This window comes from Terrapene carolina, unplaced genomic scaffold (assembly GCF_002925995.2).
Source record: "Terrapene carolina triunguis isolate 2854851 unplaced genomic scaffold, T_m_triunguis-2.0 Scaffold227, whole genome shotgun sequence".
Lineage (NCBI taxonomy): Eukaryota > Metazoa > Chordata > Testudines > Emydidae > Terrapene > Terrapene triunguis.
Window position 1 is genome coordinate 5,447,297 of NW_020664578.1, and position 19,324 is coordinate 5,466,620.

Genomic DNA, 19,324 nt, shown 5'->3' on the forward strand with positions numbered 1-19,324 from the left:
GGCTCTGCTGCAGGAATGCTCTGCCGGAGCACCTCTGGGTTTAAAGCACCTGCCCGTGCCTGGCCCCTGCAGGCTGTCGAAAGCCCCCACAGGTGGAGGAATGCAGCGGGCTGATCTCCTCCTCCCTTCTCCTTAGCTGGCAGCGGAGGCTCTCCAAAGAAGCCAAGCCTATCCCCGGAGGCGGCCGAGCCAAACCCAAACCCAAGCCAAAGCCCCAGCCGCGCCTGCCCCAGTGCCGCGCCCTCTACGCCTACGATGCCCAGGACACAGACGAGCTCAGCTTCAATGCCGACGAATACATTGAACTCATTAGAGAAGGTAAGCGGACTCCCCCTGCCTGCCCCTGGACCTGCCCACCCCTCCTCCAGCCATGGGGGGAGGCAGCACGGGGCTGTACTCCTCAAAGGGAGGGTGGGTGAGTGGTTAGAGTAAGGGCTGAGGAGGGGTATGACTAGGCTGCCACAAAGGGGATTGGGAGCCAGGACTCCTGGGTTCCATTTCCAGCTTTGCTCCGATCACTGGAGCTTAGGAACCAGGCCTCCAACTCCCACATCTCCCCCACCCGGCGTTGGGCCCCCTCAACTTGTCAGTGCAAAGAGATGCTGCCCAACAAGGTTAAACAATACCCCAGCGAGAACTTTACCCGTCACGGGAGCATGTGTAGCTTAGATCCCTCGGCACCGCAACCTCTGAACCTTGCTCCCCCTCCGCTGCATGGGACAAGCTAAGGAAGGGATGGGCAGACGCCAGCCCCCCAGCAATGCCGTGCTGAGGAGGGGGGTTTGCATGCCCAAGCAGCTGGCCTGGTGCTCCTGGCTGACAGCCCCCAACTCGGGCACTCAGGAACTTCAGCTGCAAACCTTCTGCTGTGCCCTGAGCATGGGCTCAGGCCCTGCTCGGGAGAGAGGCCTCCCCTGCTCCAGCTTGTTAGGGCTCTGAGTAGTGGCTGGTGGATACTCCTGTGCCTATGGTGTTAAGCTGCAGCTTTGAAAAACATCAGAGCCACTAAAGATCTGGGCTATTAACTCAGCCTTGGGGGCCTGCCCTTGTGCACTCAGTGCTGGGTGCAGCTCTTAAAGCTACACTGGAGGATGATGATAATCTCGGCTGAGCGCCTGTGTAACACAACTCGCGTCACGCTAGGCCCAAATTCCTCTTTGAACTGGAGCGTAGTTTTTCGAGCTGGCACGGTTCAAAACGAGCAGCTTATTTCCAGTCAGGTTTTATCTAGCTTCCAGCTGCTGGCTCTCCTGTCTTTTGCTGCAGGGTTAGAGGTGCCTACGATCAGAAATCTCTCCCCAGTCTGGACCCGCAGCCTGACCACGGGCCCTGAGTGTAATCACTACCAGGCTGACTGGGTAGCATTTTATCCATACTTTGCAGTGCAAGCACCAGTTCTTGGTAGGACGTGGATGCGGCTGCTGCTGCCCCATCACACTTGAGACCAGCTAATGACAGGGTTGATCAATCTCTCTGTACAGCCGGTGGTGACTGCTGCCTGCCCTCTTTTCCTTTTCAGACCCCTCAGGCTGGTGGCGGGGCAGGATACGGGGGAAAGAAGGGCTGTTCCCCGGGAACTATGTGGAAAAACTCTGATGGACGTGCCAGCTTCATTGCTCCAATTCTGACCCGGGGATCTAGGAGGGAAGAGACGTGTCTGCAGGATCCAATCAGCCTTGCTCCTGGATTATACAGTGCTGCCGGGCTCGACTGAGGCCACTAATTTAAGGCAATTGAGTGGGAGGACGACGATTGGATCATGTTGAGAGCCCTCTTCCTCTGAATCTTAGCCCCTCAGCGTGTTGCCTTCCTTCTGCTCTGGGGTGCATGGTGGAGAATGCAGGTTAGCCTGTCTGTCCTCCTGAACGAGGAGCAACTCAGCAGGCATTGGGCCTCCCCTTCTCAGGAACCAGCACCTACTGCTTGGACTCACCGGGACAAGACCAGCCGCTCGGCCTTGTTACGCAGGGTTAAAAAAAATCTTCCTCCATAACTGTATAAAAAGAATAAATTGATGGTTTAATTTTCTACACTAACCTCTGCTCCACTTTCAAAAACAGCTGTAGCTTTTTAACTCAAATCTGTACCGACAAAGCGAGCACGCCTCCAGCCTGGTGGAAGCTGAGTCGATGTTTTCATCAGCTCCCATTTTGAACTGGGGAGCCTAACCTTCTCCTCAGGTGTTATCAGACAAGGCCAGCGGGCAGTAGAAGGCTGCCTGGCTACCTTAAAGAGATTTCCTTGAAAGCCTCCAATTCCTCTTCGGTAATAGCTACTACTAAAGGAAAACTGCCATGTAATCAATTGCACCATGTAATCAAAACTGCTGCATAATCAAATGCACCATTTTGGCAAGCAGAGTAGGACACAGGAAACTCATCAGTGGAATGACCGAAGAGCAGGTTTCCCGGGTTAAGTTCAGCTGATGTGTTGTGCTTTTTACCTGTCCCAGCAGAGGTTTGGCTTCTGCAGGGAGGTGTCCCCTCAGTTCCCAGGTAGCTAGGTAATAGCTGGAAGACTCAGATGCTCCTAAAACCCTAGGCAAATAGTGGAATGAGTTTTCCCTTCAAACAAAGGCAACAGCAAGTGGATGGCAGAACTGGGCTGGTTCGGTAACGGAAGAGCTACACGAGTCGCCTACGCTGAAGCCCGTGTCAGGGGAGATGGACGCTGCTCCAGATTTCATTTGTTTTTAAAAGGCAGCATTATCACATTATTTCCCATGTTGAGACTGCCGGGAGCTTTCATTCCCAAGTGTTTGCTTTGACGTGTCTAGCCACCGGACTGCAATCTAGAATGAAAACCCATCTTCTTAAAAGAACAGCAAGTTTCCTACCCCGTTACTTGTCTGAAAGAGAGACTTTAACGAGCCTCTTCCTTAGCTCAGTCCCAGGCAGTGTAAATCCTCTGGTTTTGTATATTCTGTAAAAACCGAAGACAGCAGCTTGTATAGTTCTGACGTCTCCCTCCGCGTCCCGGTAATAAACTGCTGTTTAAAGCAGGGGTTTTCAAACTGGGGGTCGCAAGGTTATTACATGGGGGGTCACGAGCTGTCAGCCTCCACCCCCAAACTGCGCTTTGCCTCCAGCATTTATAATGGTGTTAAATTTATACAAAAGTGTTTTTAATTTATTAGGGGGGGTCGCCAGTACAAAAGTTTGAGAACCACTGGTTTAAAGGAACCTGTGCCACCTTTTATCCAGCTTCATACACAACCTGTCCTGTCCCTCTGGGACATTTATCTACTACATTCCTACACCATCCCATCCCTAGCTCACAAAACTCACATGTAGACAATGCAAATGCCACATACCTGGGAAAGTTTCCAAAAAATCCTGTACGTAGAGAGTCTTTAACAGCTCAGCTGAGCCCTGCCCTGGTGACGAAAGTCAGCCTGATTGCGCCGCAGCTGGCTACGCACCAGTAGTTCAAATCCAATTTTAACTAGATCAACGGTAGTAGCATAGAGGGAACGCTGGCCTGTGTAGCAAGCTCTTTGCTAGCCCTTAAAAAACGCACACGTCTACTTTCCTGCAGCCAAAGTTCATCCCTCCTTTTATTGTACTGCTGCTCACTGGAAGATCCTGAAGCCTATACAAAAAAAGATGCAATTTTTAAACCCTTATTGCCAGGCAAATATGGTCTTTGCAGGATTACCGTGTTCCCAGCAGGTAACATCCCTCCAGGTTCTTACATAGTGAGTTGAGAGGTAAGACTGCCCCCCACTCTATGCCTTAATGCAACACAAACCAAGCCACTTTGGCAGTGAGCCATTTGGTACCCAGGCCACGTGACACACGCCAGAATGACAGGGGTAGAACCACCTTTGGAACCGGCTTCAGAACCAGGCCCCAAAACCAACTCCATGGAACGTGACTCTGTCTAGTTAAAACCGTGGCAACCATTTAATTAACACAATGTACAGCCGAAGTTAAACCACTAAAAGTTTTAATTGCATTATTACTACAAGAATAAAGAATACCTGAGAGCCTTTCGCAGTGCCCATATTTTTAATGTAGCATAATCATCAGTTCACAAACCCCCTCTAAAAACAAAATGCAGAGTCTCACTTTTTTTTTTTTTTTTTAAACAGAAGTCAATCTAAAGGCACTGAAGTGCATGGGAAATAAGATCACCAAAGATTACAAAGCAATTTGTTTTTCTTCCTCTCTAAAACGGTAGAAACTTTAGGTTCGTCTATATTATTGAACAGCATTTACACTTTCACAGCTCCAAGCGAATACATTTTTAAAAGGTGTAGGGTTTTTCGGGGTGGGAGAAGAGACAGTTAAGACAAAGCAAAAAACGGGGAGGAAATTTAAAATATGTAGTTACCTTCATTTCAGCTTGGTTACTCTTGTGAGTGGAACTAAAGGTCTTAAAAATATAGTTACCACTCCACTGCAGCTGCTGACCCTGTTGGAAGGCAGGTTGTAACAACAAGCATTGGGAATATTTGATGGCAGTTTTATACAGTAAAAGGTGTGGGGTTTTTTTTTTTAAAAAAAACCTCAAATGCTGCTGCGTAAACATTCATTTGGATCAAAAAAATTGTTTACTATGAATTAAAAACAACAACAACCGCATTTGTTCCTTTCAACCGAACCATCTTCGGAGGGGGAAGAAAGTTATCCCGTTGAACTTAAAAACAGCAAATCCTTTTTCTAAACAAGAAAAAAATAAATCACAACAGTAGCTTTTTTTTTTTAGTGTATGTTACAGAACTTTTTACACACAGTTTAAAAGTTATTCACCATTAAAAAAAAAATAACCCAAAGTTAAGTTACCGAAATAAGAATTACTCACACAACACCCTAACTGAAACACAGAAGCCAAAGCAACAAACGAAACAAGTCGAAATCGTTTTTCCAAACATGATTTAGGGATTCAGCCATTTGCACAATATTGAAAACTCTTGTGGATGCTGCTGCAATACTGACGGTCCAAAACTGCTATAAATATGCTTCCGAGTCCTTAACTTGGCTGTGATCTTGGTCACGTGGTACAGGAATGCGCTGTCAGTGGGTGGCAAGTGCTGCACTGGCAGATGAGGGACCCAGAACCCGAAGCGGAGGGGGAGATGAAAGCTGAACCCAAAGGGGGAGTTTCAGGGCAGTGCTTGCTCTGATCAGTGGACCTGGCCTGGGGTGGGGGTTTTCCTGCGGATCTTGGATTGAGGCCCTGCAGAGTTTGCAATGCCAGCTGCCATGATTTAAGTGTGTGTCGGTCCAACGGGCCTGTGGGTGCGTATGGGTTGGGAATGAAAGCATCTACGTCAATCTAAGAACTGAATTCTGCATAATTTTTTTAAAGAGGGTTTAGTTTCCCCTTCTGCTTCTAACAAAGCACGTTCTCTTACCCTCTAAATTTACCATGGTTATTTACAACCAGCTGGGACTTTTAAGGACGTGGTAGCTGGAAAACCCTAGCAGGTGCTTTGAACAGACTAGTCTCAACTCCCTTGGATTGAAGATCCAAGTTCTCTTGGCAGCCCCAAGCAAGGAAATGGGGTCGCTACCCTCTTCTGTTCCTAGATCCTTCTGCTTCTTCACTACTCAGCCTGGGCAAACAGCATTTCCAAGCAGAAGCAGCACAGATCAGGACCCACGGAGTTCCACCTCATCCCACAGATAAGATTCAAGCCCAGCCCTCAACCAATAACATCTGGGGGAAGGGGAGTTTGGGTGCATCCTTTTGGGTGCTGATTTTCCCCCCCACCCACCCAAAAATAAAATCCCCACCTGCAACAAAATCTCTGTTTTTGATCAACTGTTCTTTGACCCTCGCGACTGTAAAGAGATTTAGTATTCACTGATAACTTGGTTCATTTCTTGGTAAAGAGAGAAAAGCTCACAAGCAGAGACTGTTACAAACGCTAGCAAGGGGGTGGGGGAAACTTAATCAGGACTAATCACCCCTCGGTGATTTCAAGGGATTGCCTTGGGAGGTAGGCAAGGATCAAACTAAGCTGTTTCTGGCTTCTCAGACACCCTTTATATAGTACATGCAGGGTTAACTGCACTGCCCTGGCTCTCAGTCCATTTCCCTGCCAGACCTCACTTCCTGAGGTTATTGCTTTCATTTTCAAGACACACACACATACATACACACACACGCACACAGAGTTGTGCAGTTCTGCTTGTCACCTGCAGCTTAATAGCCAAATGTTTCCTTTTAAATCCAGGCCACCTGCAGCCATCAACCCTGTACATATATTTCAGTTAGTACAAAACCCAGAATCGCGTTAAGTTAGTGCAAGTAAACCTGTGAAGAGGATTCATAACACATGCATTCAGTGGGTGAATACAGTTAGTGAACAAACCACAAAAACTCGGTTCGATGCTGTCAGTTAAGATACCAGGCAACTAACCGAGAGTCAGGTCAAGATTTCTTCCCGGAGCTCCAGATGAAAATACAAAATAAGCAACATTACCAAAAAAAGTTGGATCCTGCTGTGAACATCTTAACACAGTAACTTAAATTCCCAGGCGGTTCCCTGTCCTAGGAGGTGGCTGGGGGCTTCCCCGACCTGTCCCCACATCAGCGCTCCTGGAGAGAAAGGACTCCCTTCGGACAAGTCTGAATGTGGGAGAGGCAAACTCCCAGTAAGCGGGGGAAGCTCCCGTCAGAAAGAGCTGAAACACGGCTCAGGAAAGGTGACCGTTAAGCAGCTGAGCCTGCAAACAACATCCTGGCACCGGAGCGCTGCCCTCTGAGCTGGGAGACAACGGCCGCGGACACGCTGGGTAGGGACGACTAACTGCCCTGTTCCAATGAAGGGAAGCCACCGCCCATGACAATCCGAACACATGCTCGCGAACAGAGCGGGCTGTGTCCCTCGTTATCATTCAGAGCAGCGTATGAACCGTTTGCTTGCCCATGTAGTCTCAGAGCTAGGCTAGACCTCCAACTCCTGCCCTCGCTGAGCTCTTGCTTGCCTACACTGTAAACCAGCCCAATTCCCCGCCCCGCGTCGGCCTCAGCCGGGCCACCAACCGAGAGAAGCCAGAGAGCGGATCCGTCCAACTTTCCTCTAGGTTTATAAATAAGGATCTCGTTTCTCTTCACAGCTTTACATATCCAACCTACATACTGAAACGGTGCACAGAGAGGGGGGGCCCAGCTGGGAGCCGGCCGATGAGCTCTGTGCAGAGATTATATACACGCGCTGCCCTCTCCCTCGCCCCTAGTTCTCGGGGCTCACGTTCTGCCTGGCTCTGATGAAGGCCATGCCGTGGGTGCGGAAGTGCGTCTTCAGGTTGAGCTGGGTGTCGAAGCACTTCCCGCACACCTTGCACACGAGTTTACCGTCGGCTGAGCGCTGGGCCCCTCCCTCGTGGCCACTGCGGGGGCTGGGCTCCTCCACCTCCCCCGCCCCCTTCTTCTTCTTGTGGGTGATGAAGCGGTGGCGGTTGAGGGAGACCTGGGAGGTGAAGCAAAGGCCGCACTCCCGGCACTGGTGGGAGCTTTCGTCTGTCCTGTGCTGGGGTATGTGCTCCTGGAACTCGGCCGCGCTGCAGGCCACGTAGCCGCACTTGCGGCAGCGGAAGGGGGCTTTGCGGTCCGCCTTGGGGTTCTTGGAGGGCGGCGTGGTGCTGTCCGGCTCCTCACTACACGAATCGCCCTCGTCCGAGGAGAGTTTCCGCTTCCTGTTGGACACCTGTGGGGAGGAGTTTGGAGAGGCTTGACCCTTAATGCTGGGCAGGGCCTGGGCCCTGTGCGCTTAAACTGGCTGTGCCAGACAAAGGCCTGCCCCACGCAATGAACACGTCCCTCCCGTGCCTCGCGGCGGGGGACAGGAGCAGCTCCAAGCTGCTCAGACAAGATGATCCTTTGGCTCCTTTCTCTGGCTGGATGAAAATCCCAACAGACGATCAGCCAGCCCTGGCAGTGGACTCAGCCCCGCCCTCATCCGCTCCTTGGCCTAAATACACTCACTTCACAGCCTCCCCTCTGAAACGCTGCTGCTCTGTATTCCCGGCTGCAGCCGGCCTCTCAAGCCAACTAGTCAGACAGGAGACCACCAGCCAAAAGCCAGGGAGCCGCACAAAGCGATTCAGATGGGGCCAGGCCAGGATGAATGCACTAGTGGGAACGGTGCTGAGGGAGGAGCCCCATAGCTATCCCGCTAGCGCTCAATGATGTTCTACCTCCATAAACGCCCCCTGGAGAGGACATCCTTTGCTTCCTGCCCTGACTTATTGCACTACGTTGCTGTGGGTTGTTCTAACGGCAGCCATGTTCCCCCCAAGAGGTGGCTGCATTGTTTGGAAGTTATCTTAACCCCTCCGCCCCCACTCCCTCAGAGCTGGGAGCGTCCATCGGCCCTGTACCTGCAAGCTTCCGGGTCCCGTCCGGGCAATGACGACTTCTTGGCTCTTGGTCTGGTCTGTCACCTTTATCCCATGCCGCACCTGAATGTGCTTCTCCAGGATCAGACGGCTGCTGAAGGTGCGTTTGCCTTCGGTGCAGTACCTGGGAGGGACCAGAGCCAGGCAGGTAATGAGGCTCCCCTGGGCACCTCGCCCACTGGAGGTGAAGGTGAACAACAGACGACCCCTAGCCCTGGTCTACTGCTTCCATCTCAAAGCGCTCTGTGGGCGTCAAGCCCACCTCCCCTGGGGAAACTGGCTTGGAGAAGTGATGGTTCCTACCCAAAGGTCACACAGTAAGGCAGTGGCAGAACCTGGCCTGGAACCCAGGAGTCCCGACTCCTAGTCCCCTGTTCTAACCACTACAGCACACTCTCCCCAACAGCAGGGCAGGAAAATCAGGAGTCCGACCCACCCAGTGCCTCCAGTCCGAGCACTAAATTTACTCCCCCTTCTGGAGCTGAGAATAGATCCCCAGGAGTCTGAGCACCACACCTCCCCCCACTCTGGCAGCCTTGTGGACTGCATGAACACCTCCCAACCTGAGCTTTGGATGGAAGGGAGGGGTGAGCTAGAGCCCTTTCGCCCCCCGAAACCAGAAGGAGAGGCGGCTGCTCGGTACCGGCAGGGATAGACTCGCTTGATCCCCTCGTGGTTCACTCGCACGTGTCTCCGGAGGCTGGGGGCGGAGCAAAACGAACGCTCGCACAGACGGCACGGGAACTTCTTCACCGACTGGAAGAAGCAAGAGAACAGGTCATGCCACATGCCCTGCCATTGCATCAGCCCATTCTCAAGGTGTACTGGATAGCCCCTTCTCCCACTGCACGGGGCTTTTATTGGGTGGGGAAACTGAAGCACGGAGAAGGGGTCACTTGTCAAGGTGACACAGCGAGTCAGGAACAGAACCAGGAGACCCAACACTCCTGCTGTAACCATTAGAGAACACACCCTTCTCCAGCCGGGAATGGATCCCAGGAATCCCGATCCACAAGCTTCTGCTCTGTGCAATAAACAAAAAACACTGCCTTCCCCACCACCTCGGTGTTTCAACAGGGCCAGGTTCCCAGTGGATAAACTCCACCAGCTCTCCTCCCATTGGGCCAGCAACCACCCGGGGATTCCCTCTCACCTTCCCGTGATCCTTCTTCATGTGGGACACGTACTCGTCCCTCTCCGGGAACCAGGAGTGACACATCCCGCACGTCCAGCCGCTGCTTTTCGACTTGCTCGCATCCGTCTTGCGCTGAAAGCGGGTCCGCTTTGCCTTGCGCAACTCTGGGGAGCTGGGCGGCTCGTCTTCCTCCGAGGACGAGGACGACGACTCGGATATCTTGGAGACGGGGGCTTCCACGGGCTCCTCCTTGGGGGTGAGCAGAGCAACCGGCTTCTTGGTGAGGTCCTCCTTGGGTTTCTGCGGCTGGTGAGTGTTCTATAAAACAGACGGGGCGTCAGCCTGCCAAGGCTCGGATGCAGGTTCCAGGGGCAGCCCATGCCATGCAGCCATCCCGGGGGAAGGCAAGCCAGTCTTCCCCCAACCCTGCCATGCTGGAGGGGAAGGGGAAAAACCTGTCTGTCCTGTCCGAGATCATTAGCTTGCATCCGGAAGCCTGAGACTCCCATTCGCCCCACACACAGCCGGCAAAGGTGTCGCTATGCTCCAGGATAGGGAAAGGCAGGAGGGGTGTGTGTGTGTGTGTGTGTGTGTGTGTGTGTGTGTGTGTGTGTGTGTTCGTTCCTAGCACCGCAGGAGACGGCAGTGGCACTCAGTGGCCCTGATTGGGGCACCCATGTGCTAGGCGCTGTACAGACAATGAAGAGGCAGTCCTTGTCCCAAAGAACTAATCATCTATAGATGTACTGCAAGGGGCTAGCCCAACCAATACTAAAACCAGTTACACAGGCTTCTAGGGACCAATCTCAGTGCACGTAGCATCACGCTAGAGAGAGCTGAACACATCCGAGCACCGATACACTGCCCTGCCAGACCGCTGCCAGGTGGAGAATGTCCAGGCTAGACCCGCGGAAAGCTGGGGCTTTAGTGAACAGCAGCATTGTGACAGCTCTGCAACATGGTTAGGATCATCCCCACTTTACAGGTGGGGAAACTGAGGCACGGGGAGGGAGTGACTTGCTCAAGGACACGGGGAGTCAGGGAATAGAGCTCGGGGGGTTCCTACTCAGATCTTACCTACCTCTAGCAAATGGGGCACCGGTGCCCGACTCACCTTCAGATGTTCCAGCATGGTGCGTTTCTGGGCAAAGAGCAGCGGGCAGTCAGGACACTTAAAAACGCTGACCCTCTGGTTGAGCAGGTGTTGGTCAAAGTGAGAGGAGAGCAGGGGCTTGTGGGTAAAGACTGTGTCACACATTGCACATTTGTAAATCATCCTGAAAATCAGGGGGGGGGGGAGAAAGCGGAGGGGCAGGTTAGAAATAATCAGTGTTTCCCTGAATTTGGTTCAAACATGAAAAAGCCCCCAAGGAATATTGACATACCGGGGCCAGCTGAGATCAGGGCCCTGTAATGCTCGGGGCTGTACAGACAGTGCCCGTCCCAAAGAGCCGACAATCGAAGACAGAGTCAGAGGGGAAGTGACTTGCCCAAGGTCACCCAGCTGCTCAGCGGCAGAGTTGGGAATAGAACTCAGGTCTCCAAGTTCTGGGCCAACGTCCTGCCCACTAGGCAACGCTGCTGATTCAACATAATTCAATCTCTTGAGTTTCTTCCCTAATCGGAGCAGCACACGGGAGGACGGCGGACACTGTGTGCTTCCAAAGGGAAGCACAGATCTAACTGAGCTACCATGAGGAAAGTGTTCCATTATTTTTAGCTCCTCCAATGGGGGGGCAGCAGAGTGCTGGGTAGGGAGAGAGACACTAACAGAGCTCTTATCCAGCACTTTTCATCCAAGGATCTCAAAAGCACTTTCCTCTTGTTACCACTCAACCCCCAAGCCCAGACATATTTAGACCCATTTTACAGACAGAGCCACAAAAAAGATAAAGTCGAGTGGCTGCCTTGGGCCACCCGCAAGTGACTTGGGGCTTGTCTACACTTGAAGCAGTACAGCGCCACCGCGGTGCTTCAGTGTAGACCCTCCCTATGGCGATGGGAGAGGTCCTCCTGTCACTGTAGTTAATCCGCATCCCGGAGAGGTGGTAGCTAGGTGGACGGAAGAATTCTTCCATCGCCCTCCCGCTGTCTACACTGGGGTCAGGTCAGCTTAACTACGTAGCTCAGTAATGTGGATTTTTTCACACCGCTGAGCACTGTTGCTGGGTTGACCTGACCGTTGAGTGTGGACCTGATCTCAGGGGTAGAAACAGAACCCAGGAGGTCCCGTGCTGTAAACTCAAGAGCCGCCTCTGCTCTCCAGATCAGGCTGAGCACCGTCTAGTCTTGCAAAACGCACCGTGGGCTCTTTAATGAGAAGTTGTCAGAGCGTCTGGTTTTCCCTCCTGTCTGGCGGACGGCCGCTTGAATGGCTCCCTAGCTACTAGCTACTGTACTTATTGAGGTACGGTCTTTCCTCCTCTCCCTCCCGGAGCATCAAAGAGCTTTCCTCGGAGGTCTCCCCCTCCAGCTATTGACCGGGTGGGACCCTGGGTCTGCTCCCCAGATCCCAGCCCGCGGTGGTACCCGACTGAGGTTACTTACTTGGACTGCTGATTGCTGAACCCCGGGTGCTGCGTGTAGATATGAGCGTGGGCGCTGGGGGCCGACTTGAACGCCATGGGGCAGATCGGGCACTTGTGGAAAACCTCGCAGTGCGAGGTCTGGATGTGGGATTTAATGGAATTCACCCCTCCAAACACCACGGCGCAACTGGGGCACCTGGAAGCAAGAACAGACGGTAAGGTGGCTATTTCAGAGGGGCAGGGTTAGGTCGGGGACTTTCCCCCGCTCTGGTAACCAGTGAGTAAAGACTGGGTTGTGTGCTGGCAGAGTTCAAAGCAGGCTTAGTGGCATGTGCCCGGCTGGAATTCCTCTGCCACTTTCTAGATGCAAGCGCATCTGCTGCTCTTTGGTCCACCTCTCCCCCACCCTGGATTTTAGCTCTTCGGTGAGGGTCACTGTCTAATGGTTAACAGAGTAAGATCAATTGCTGGGCATGGGGGACGGCAACTGCAGTACAGTCAGCTAATGCATTCCTATCTGATCACCGTGCTTAGAGAGGTACCCGAAGAGAGACACTGGGGGATCAAAATCAGCCCTGCCAAGAAGGACAAATGTGGCCCTACAGGCCTAGAGAGACTTTAAAGTCAAAAGCAGTCAAACAGATTTCTACTTGGAAACGATCGGATGAATACAGGGACGTTCCCACAAGCTGCTTGTCTGCAGCCAGCTGCACTTCTCCGCTGGGAGATCTCTGCCCCAGAGAGCCTGCATTATTGCCCAGGAATGGGCTGACTCACTAGAGTGTTTTGGATCCTTCCTACAGGGTACAGGAAGTTGTTCAAACAGGAAACAGCACCAGTTCGGAGTTCTGCTGAAGATAATTGATGTGCATGGAATAACACCACCTATTTCTCCGATAGCGCTTACCTCAAACCGCTTCACAATCTGTAATGTATTTTTAAGAATTGCCATACTGGATCAGACCAAAGGTCCATCTAGCCCAATATCCTGTCTCCAACAGTGGCCAGTGCCAGATGCTTCAAAGGCAATGAACAGAACAGGGCAATTATCAAGTGATCCATCCCCTGTCATCCAGTCCCAGCTTCTGGCAGTTGAAGGTTTAGGGACACCCAGGGCAGGGGGTTGCATCCCTGACCATCTTGGCTAACGGCCATTTATGGACCTATCCTCCAGGAACTTATCTAGTTCTTTTTTGAACCCAGTCATATTTTTGCCTTTACAACATCCCCCTGCAATGAGTTCCACAGGTTAACTATGCATTGTGTGAAGATGTTCTTCCTCTTGTTTGTTTTAAACATGCTGTCTACGCTCACAATTCCCCTGTGAGGCAGGGCAGGGCTATTCACCATACTGTACAGATGGGCCATGGAGGCAAAGTGACTTGGCCGAGGTCACACAAGAAGTTTTGTGGCAGAACAGGGAACTGAAACCGGGTCTCCCATGTCTAGGGCTAGAGTCCTAATAGCTGGAGCATCCTTCCTCTCCTAGCTGCTGGCAACAGGAGACCGGCTGGCAATCCTGGATCCAAAAGGCCTCTATTAACAGGCCAGGTGCACCACGGGGTGAGTCAGATTCCTACCGATAGACAGTCGGCCCTGGTGTCTCATCCCTGACCCAGAAGGGCCAGGCTCCGCCACCATTCACTCCTTGGCCTCTGCTGAGATTGACAATCCCAGTTGTGACGGTGGGGACATCAGTCCAGAAAGAACTGGAATGAGCCTGGCCCCTATCCTCCCAACCCCCCTAATTTCATATGGCCACCAGCCATCCCACGGCTCAGTCGCAACCAACCCGTGTTGGATTTGAACTGCTGACCTAGGCGCTCCTGCCCTTTCTTATAGCAACAGGAAAATTCTTCGTCAGCAGTTGAACTGACGACAGCCAGAAGAAGGAAGCAAAGCTGACAGTTCATCCTCCACTTTGCACCAGTGACTGAGCTAAGCAGAAAGAATTGGCCCGGAAACCTTTTCCTGCGGCATCTGCAACCCAAAGCCTGTGCCATAGGGCTAGCCTGGTGCTTCTCAACGTCATCTGACTGGGACCCCTCCAGGCTACTCCTATCCCGCTGGGACGGAGTCAGGACCCACCCCCAGCCCTGCGGGAAGGCCAGGGTGGTCACAAGCCCCCAAAGCACCACAGAGTTGCAGCGTCGTACCTGTACCCCACCCTCCTGGAGAAATGCAGGCAGGCCTCCTTCAGGTGGGCCTCGAAGTTCGCCAAGAGGAAGTTCCCGCCACACTCGGGGCACACGTGAGGGGGCCGGTTTTTGTGCATCCGTTGATGAGCGTTAAAGCTGCAGGGATTGGGCATCATCATGGGGCAGGTCGTGCACACCTGGGGGGGAAGCAAGCACAGGTAACGTGAGCGTCCATCGCACGGCACCTCCGGCCGCCACCGACTTCACTGGGTTGTGCCAGAACAACACACTGGCCATGTGTCCCCTTCCCTCCCGGCTCTATTCAGAGCCCCGGGAAAAACCTGGGAACACCTAACCAAGCCCAGCATACGGTATAAAGGAGTGGTGGGTGCATGGTTGAATTAGGCCTGGCACAAGTTTTGATTTTGCCAAGTGGGGGGCTGTTTTTAAACTGTTTTCCAACCCAGCCCAGGCAGGCAAGGGGTAGTATCATGGTAGCGCCTAGAGCAGGGGTGGCCAACCTGAGCCGGAGAAGGAGCCAGAATCTACCAATGTACATTGCCAAAGAGCCACAGTAATATGTCAGCAGCTCCCCCTTCAGCTTCCCACCCACCCCTTGCTCCCAGTGCCTCCCACCAGGCAGCCCCACCGATCAGCCCCTCCCCTTCCCTCCCGATCAGCTGTTTCGTGGCGTGCAGGAGGCTCTGGGGGGGGGGGGAGGAGCGAGGGCATGGCAGGCTCAGAGGAGGGGGCGGGGCCTGTGGCAGAGCCAGGGGGTTGAGCAGTGAGCACCCCCCGGCACATTGGAAAGTTGGTGCCTGTAGCTCCAGCCCCGCAGTCGGTGCCTATACAAGGAGCCGCATATTAACTTCTGAAGAGCCTCATGTGGCTCCGGAGCCACAGGTTGGCCACCCCTGGCCTAGAGGTCAGCTGAGATCAGGGCCCCATGGCACGAGATGCCGTATGAACTCATACGGTCAGGTTGAGACAAGACCCTGCTAGTTACCGCCACTAGGTGCCTCAATAGCTTTGTATCCAACCCATGGTAACAGAATCCATGCCCCAAAGAGCGTATGAGTAAACGGAAAAGAGACACAGGGTAGGAGGGGAAACCGAGGCACGGAGACTTGTCCATGGTCACTCAACAGAGCCAGGAAAAGAACTCTCGTCTGCAATACACATTAATACGCAACAGTCAGTGTGAACCAGAGCAGCCCAAAGCCAGCCCCCCGGCCAGGTTGCTTGGAGGGCAATGCTTAGCAAGGGCCGGGTATGTCAATTGCGTCGGCGCTGCAGCACTGCTTCAGTGACTTGTATCCCGTGGGCGGCTGCTGCTTGTACTGACTTGCTTCCCGACGGCTGCTAGGAGAACACAAAGCGTGGAAGAAAAGCGCCTTTTTCTGCTTCTCAAAAGTCTAAATAAAAACAACCAGGTGGAAGATGCCGGTTCAACATAAGCCAGAGCGGTCTCACTCTGCAGTGCATCTTCCATCCAAACTGGTTCCAGAACCCCCCCCCCCTTTTTTTGTCCTTGTACAAAGGGCAATTGGGGGGGGGGGGGGAGAGAGACACTAAGAGGTACAGACCAGGGAGGGGAAGGGGATATTTCCAGCTGAGATTAAAAGAGAGATTCAAGGAGGCAGTGAGATACCGAAAGGCAGGAGCTGAGGAGAAGCGGACTCGTGAAGCCACAGCAGACGACCAGAGAAGCCGAAGGGGAGAGTGGGACACCCCCACACCAGGTCTGTGTGAATCCATAAAAACAGAGGGCAGCTGGGAACTGGATCCTAGCGGTAGAGCTGCAGGTCTTTGTACGTGCAAGAGCCGCGGTTGGTCAGCATGTGCCGAAGGCCAAGCTTAGGGGAGCTGCAGTCGTTAAGAGGGAAGCAGAAGCATGGACGAGGATTTCAGGAGGCGGAGGGGGCCACAGGAAGGGTGGGAGGAAGGAGCTGTGGGAGGAGACGCCAAGGTCGACAGCTGGAGCCAGTGGATAGGAGAAGAAAGGAGGAGTGAGGAGTGCGTGCAGGAGTCTGAGAAGGACAGAAAAGCTTGAATTAACCCTTTCAACGCTGACGGCTCCCCATGACTCTGTAAAGCGCTTTGATTTAAAGGGTGCTGCATAAATCCACAGCCTAGAGCCAGCTGCCATATACCTCCTTTCTGTCCTCTCTGGGCCCCTGGCATTGCTTCCCCCAGGGACCTCGCCCTATAATTACTCAGGCTTGGGGCCAACGTACTAGGAGGAGTCCTTCGAGTACAGTTCAGCAGCGAGAAGTTACCAGGGAGCAGCCAAGACTAGTTCCAAACAGTCTAGGAGTTACGGGCTCGGAGCGGTTTGTTGTAGGTTGGCTGGCGAGTCTCTCTCTCCACAATGGAGGAAAGGGATTGCACTGCCCTGTAGCTGGGACAGACTCTCCGAACTCAAGGGGCCCCGATCGGCACTCCATCGCTGAGGCCAGGCTCGCATGCTTGGGAGAGCACTTTGCAGGACACCCCAGTCCTGGCTTTTCCTAAAAGCGACGGGCGCGGGGGAGAGGGGGAGGCACGCGTGTCTGAAGAGCACCCTTATTTAGATTTGGCAACCAAGGCTGCAATTAGATCAAGCTTCCAGAGCTATGTGCGCATTCACTCCAGCTCTGTCCGATCCTAGGAGTTACTGAAGCAGAGAAAACTCTGCTGACAAATTCAGGCAGCACAAGAGATTTAAACAACAAAGGAAAAGCAGACAGGAGGGGGTGGGGTGGGAGACAGGCCAGTCATAACCAGATCTGGGCATCTGAGATCAGACATCAAGGACATAACACAGGGAAAGAAGGACAATACAGTAGCCGTGCAATTCTAATGGCCTCTTGTTAATTCACTTTGCCAGTGCAGAGTTAAGGTTGCCTGATGGTATCTTGGGCCCTTCCAGAACATTTGAATTCAGCTAAACTTCCGAAAGCCAGGAAATAAAGAGGTACAGTACATGCCATCCCCGCAACATCACCTTAACTCTGCCCCCTGGGGGCTGGCAATTGCCCCTGGAAATCCTTTGGTAAGGGTGACAGTAATAAGGGGACACGAGGAAGTTGTGTAGGTTGTGTCAGTAGTCATGGCGCTTTCCTGCCATGGCGATTGGTAGGCGTGGTCTGTGGGGTCAAGGAGGGGTAAGTAAGTACGGGGCTAATTGGAATCCGGAGGTAAAGTTGAAGAAGGCGTAAGAGGGGGTTACGGCCTTATATAGTTCAACCATTGTGGTCTTGCACCTCTGGAGCGGACTTGGTGCACACCAGATCTAAACACGTTTTGCATTAGGCCTGGTCTACACTGAAGCATTATATAGTCACAGCTGTGCCAGCCAGGGGTGTGAGAAAACCCACGCTCCTGCCCAACACCACTACGCTGGCAAACAACCTCCCTCCCATGTAGGCAGAAGAGCGCTTCCGTCACCGCAGCAGGGAGGTAGGGTTCCCAGGCTGTCGGAAAAACCCTTCTATCAGTGCAGGCTGATGGGGCTATGCCAACAGTGTCCAGACGTGCCCGTAGGTGTTCAATGCCACTCCTGTGCTCAAATGCCCTATTACCCAAGTGTTCTGTACTCTCTGCAAGGCACAGGGCTAGGATGCGTGTTGGCCATCGCGCAGAGAGGACAGAGTTACGGTTGCGTTGTGCAGCTGGCGTCTCCCTTAACTCTAGTTCCTGCTTTTCAGACGTTTGAGTTGAGCTGAACTCGTCCTGGAAAGGCACAAGGTGCTACTGGGCCCCCTTAACTCTGCGGGACCGACGCTTCTTGGCAGTGAATTCTTTTTCTGAACCAGAAAGAGCTGTTCTTTGCAGGAGACGGGGTTAGTGGAGGGAGGTGATATTATCAGGTGGGTTTGAAGGTAAGGTGCTGCCATGCTAGGCAAAGGACACGGTGTGATTCTCAAAGGGTCCTTCCCCCTCCTGTGCATTTTGTTGTAGTGCGGTGGTGAGCGTGGCCCTGCAGGGAAAATGTCTGGAGGGTGCGGTTGCCGACAGGGCAGGGAGAGAAAGCACAGGTCCGGGTTATTTCACAAGGGGTTGAAAGTTTCATTCCATGTGGGTTACCGTAACTAAGCATTCGCGAGGAGGCTGGTGTGCGTCTCCGTCTCAGCCTCTTCCTCCCCAGAGCATATTTTCTCTCTCCCCTTTGCTCCTTTATCTACCCCTCCACCTTCAGCTTAAAGCAGATCTGGTCGTAGGCTGTGCTCTGGCTGGCTAAAGAGCGTGACTGTCCAATCTGTTACATACCCAGTGTCCACTCTCAGCAGCTGTAGAAGCCGCGGGCATGCTCCATCCCTCCCATGGCTGCTAGCGGCACTCGCCCATTCACCTCTTCTCAGACACTTTCAAAGGGCACCTCAGCCCAACAGCCTGGAAGAGGAATCTGCTCACCACAGCCCCGACAGACGCCCCAAGAATGTGGCCCCACATCTTGGCAGACACGGATGACAAACGGGGGGGCGCACTCTGGCGGATTGTTTGGGGGGGGCGCCAAGCGGCCACACCAGGCGGCCCGTGGCAGGGACTCTACAGAGGGCAGGGAAGGAGCGCCACCTCCACCCCGACTCAGCTCAGTGGGTCACACAACCCAGAGGAAGTGCTAAAACATTGGAGGTCCTAAGCAAGTACATTTCCCCTCCCCCCGACCAAAACATTGACAGCCCAAGCCCCCCACTGGCCGGGGCTGACAGCTCGAGTCCCCTGCCAGCCCAAGCTGGCTGAGGCGCGAAGATCACAAAATCATGGAATCAGTGACCAACTGGAGCCATAAACAACAACAAAAAGCGACTAGGGGGCCCCTTTGGGCTGCTCAGACCCTACATAATTGCTTACTCCGCTTATGCCTAGCGCCAGCACTGCCTTGGTTGTACAGTAACAGGAGGGTGGGGCACAGATTCCGTTAATGGTGGTGGTGGGGGGGTGACTGGAGAAGATTGCACACCACTGTTCTAGCTGACTTTAGCCTTGAAAAGGCCTCGCTCCCTCCTGGGGCAGACGAACACCAAGTCCTTGCGCGGCTAGCCCCTCCCGCTGCTATTGAACGTTAGCTTAATCATGCACATGTACGTCGACCCAAGCTGGCAATTCCACCTCCAGTTGCAGTATCCACCCTCCCATCCCCCCAAGAGCCTTCACCTGTCCTACAAAGGCACCACATCCATGCTACTC

At 53.3% G+C, this 19,324-nt stretch overlaps 2 protein-coding genes across 2 annotated transcripts in view; one reads left to right on the forward strand and one right to left on the reverse strand.

The window, feature by feature from the left end:
• The window catches only part of LOC112123960 (unconventional myosin-Ie-like), a 37,232-nt gene extending 34,214 nt beyond the window's left edge, over window positions 1-3,018 (forward strand). Inside the window, exons 16-17 of the mRNA XM_026656248.2 lie at window positions 137-318; window positions 1,520-3,018. Coding sequence (XP_026512033.1) covers window positions 137-318; window positions 1,520-1,596 — 259 coding nt within the window. The 3' untranslated portion in view covers window positions 1,597-3,018. The remainder of the gene's footprint in view (window positions 1-136; window positions 319-1,519) is intronic.
• A 3,914-nt stretch (window positions 3,019-6,932) lies between these two features.
• ZNF687 (zinc finger protein 687) overlaps window positions 6,933-19,324 on the reverse strand; it is a 33,589-nt gene continuing 21,197 nt past the window's right edge. Inside the window, exons 3-9 of the mRNA XM_024205882.2 lie at window positions 14,171-14,349; window positions 12,034-12,210; window positions 10,601-10,763; window positions 9,505-9,804; window positions 8,995-9,107; window positions 8,334-8,475; window positions 6,933-7,660 (exon numbers count right to left, since the gene is read on the reverse strand). Of these exons, the coding sequence (XP_024061650.1) occupies window positions 7,187-7,660; window positions 8,334-8,475; window positions 8,995-9,107; window positions 9,505-9,804; window positions 10,601-10,763; window positions 12,034-12,210; window positions 14,171-14,349 (1,548 nt within the window). The 3' untranslated portion in view covers window positions 6,933-7,186. The remainder of the gene's footprint in view (window positions 7,661-8,333; window positions 8,476-8,994; window positions 9,108-9,504; window positions 9,805-10,600; window positions 10,764-12,033; window positions 12,211-14,170; window positions 14,350-19,324) is intronic.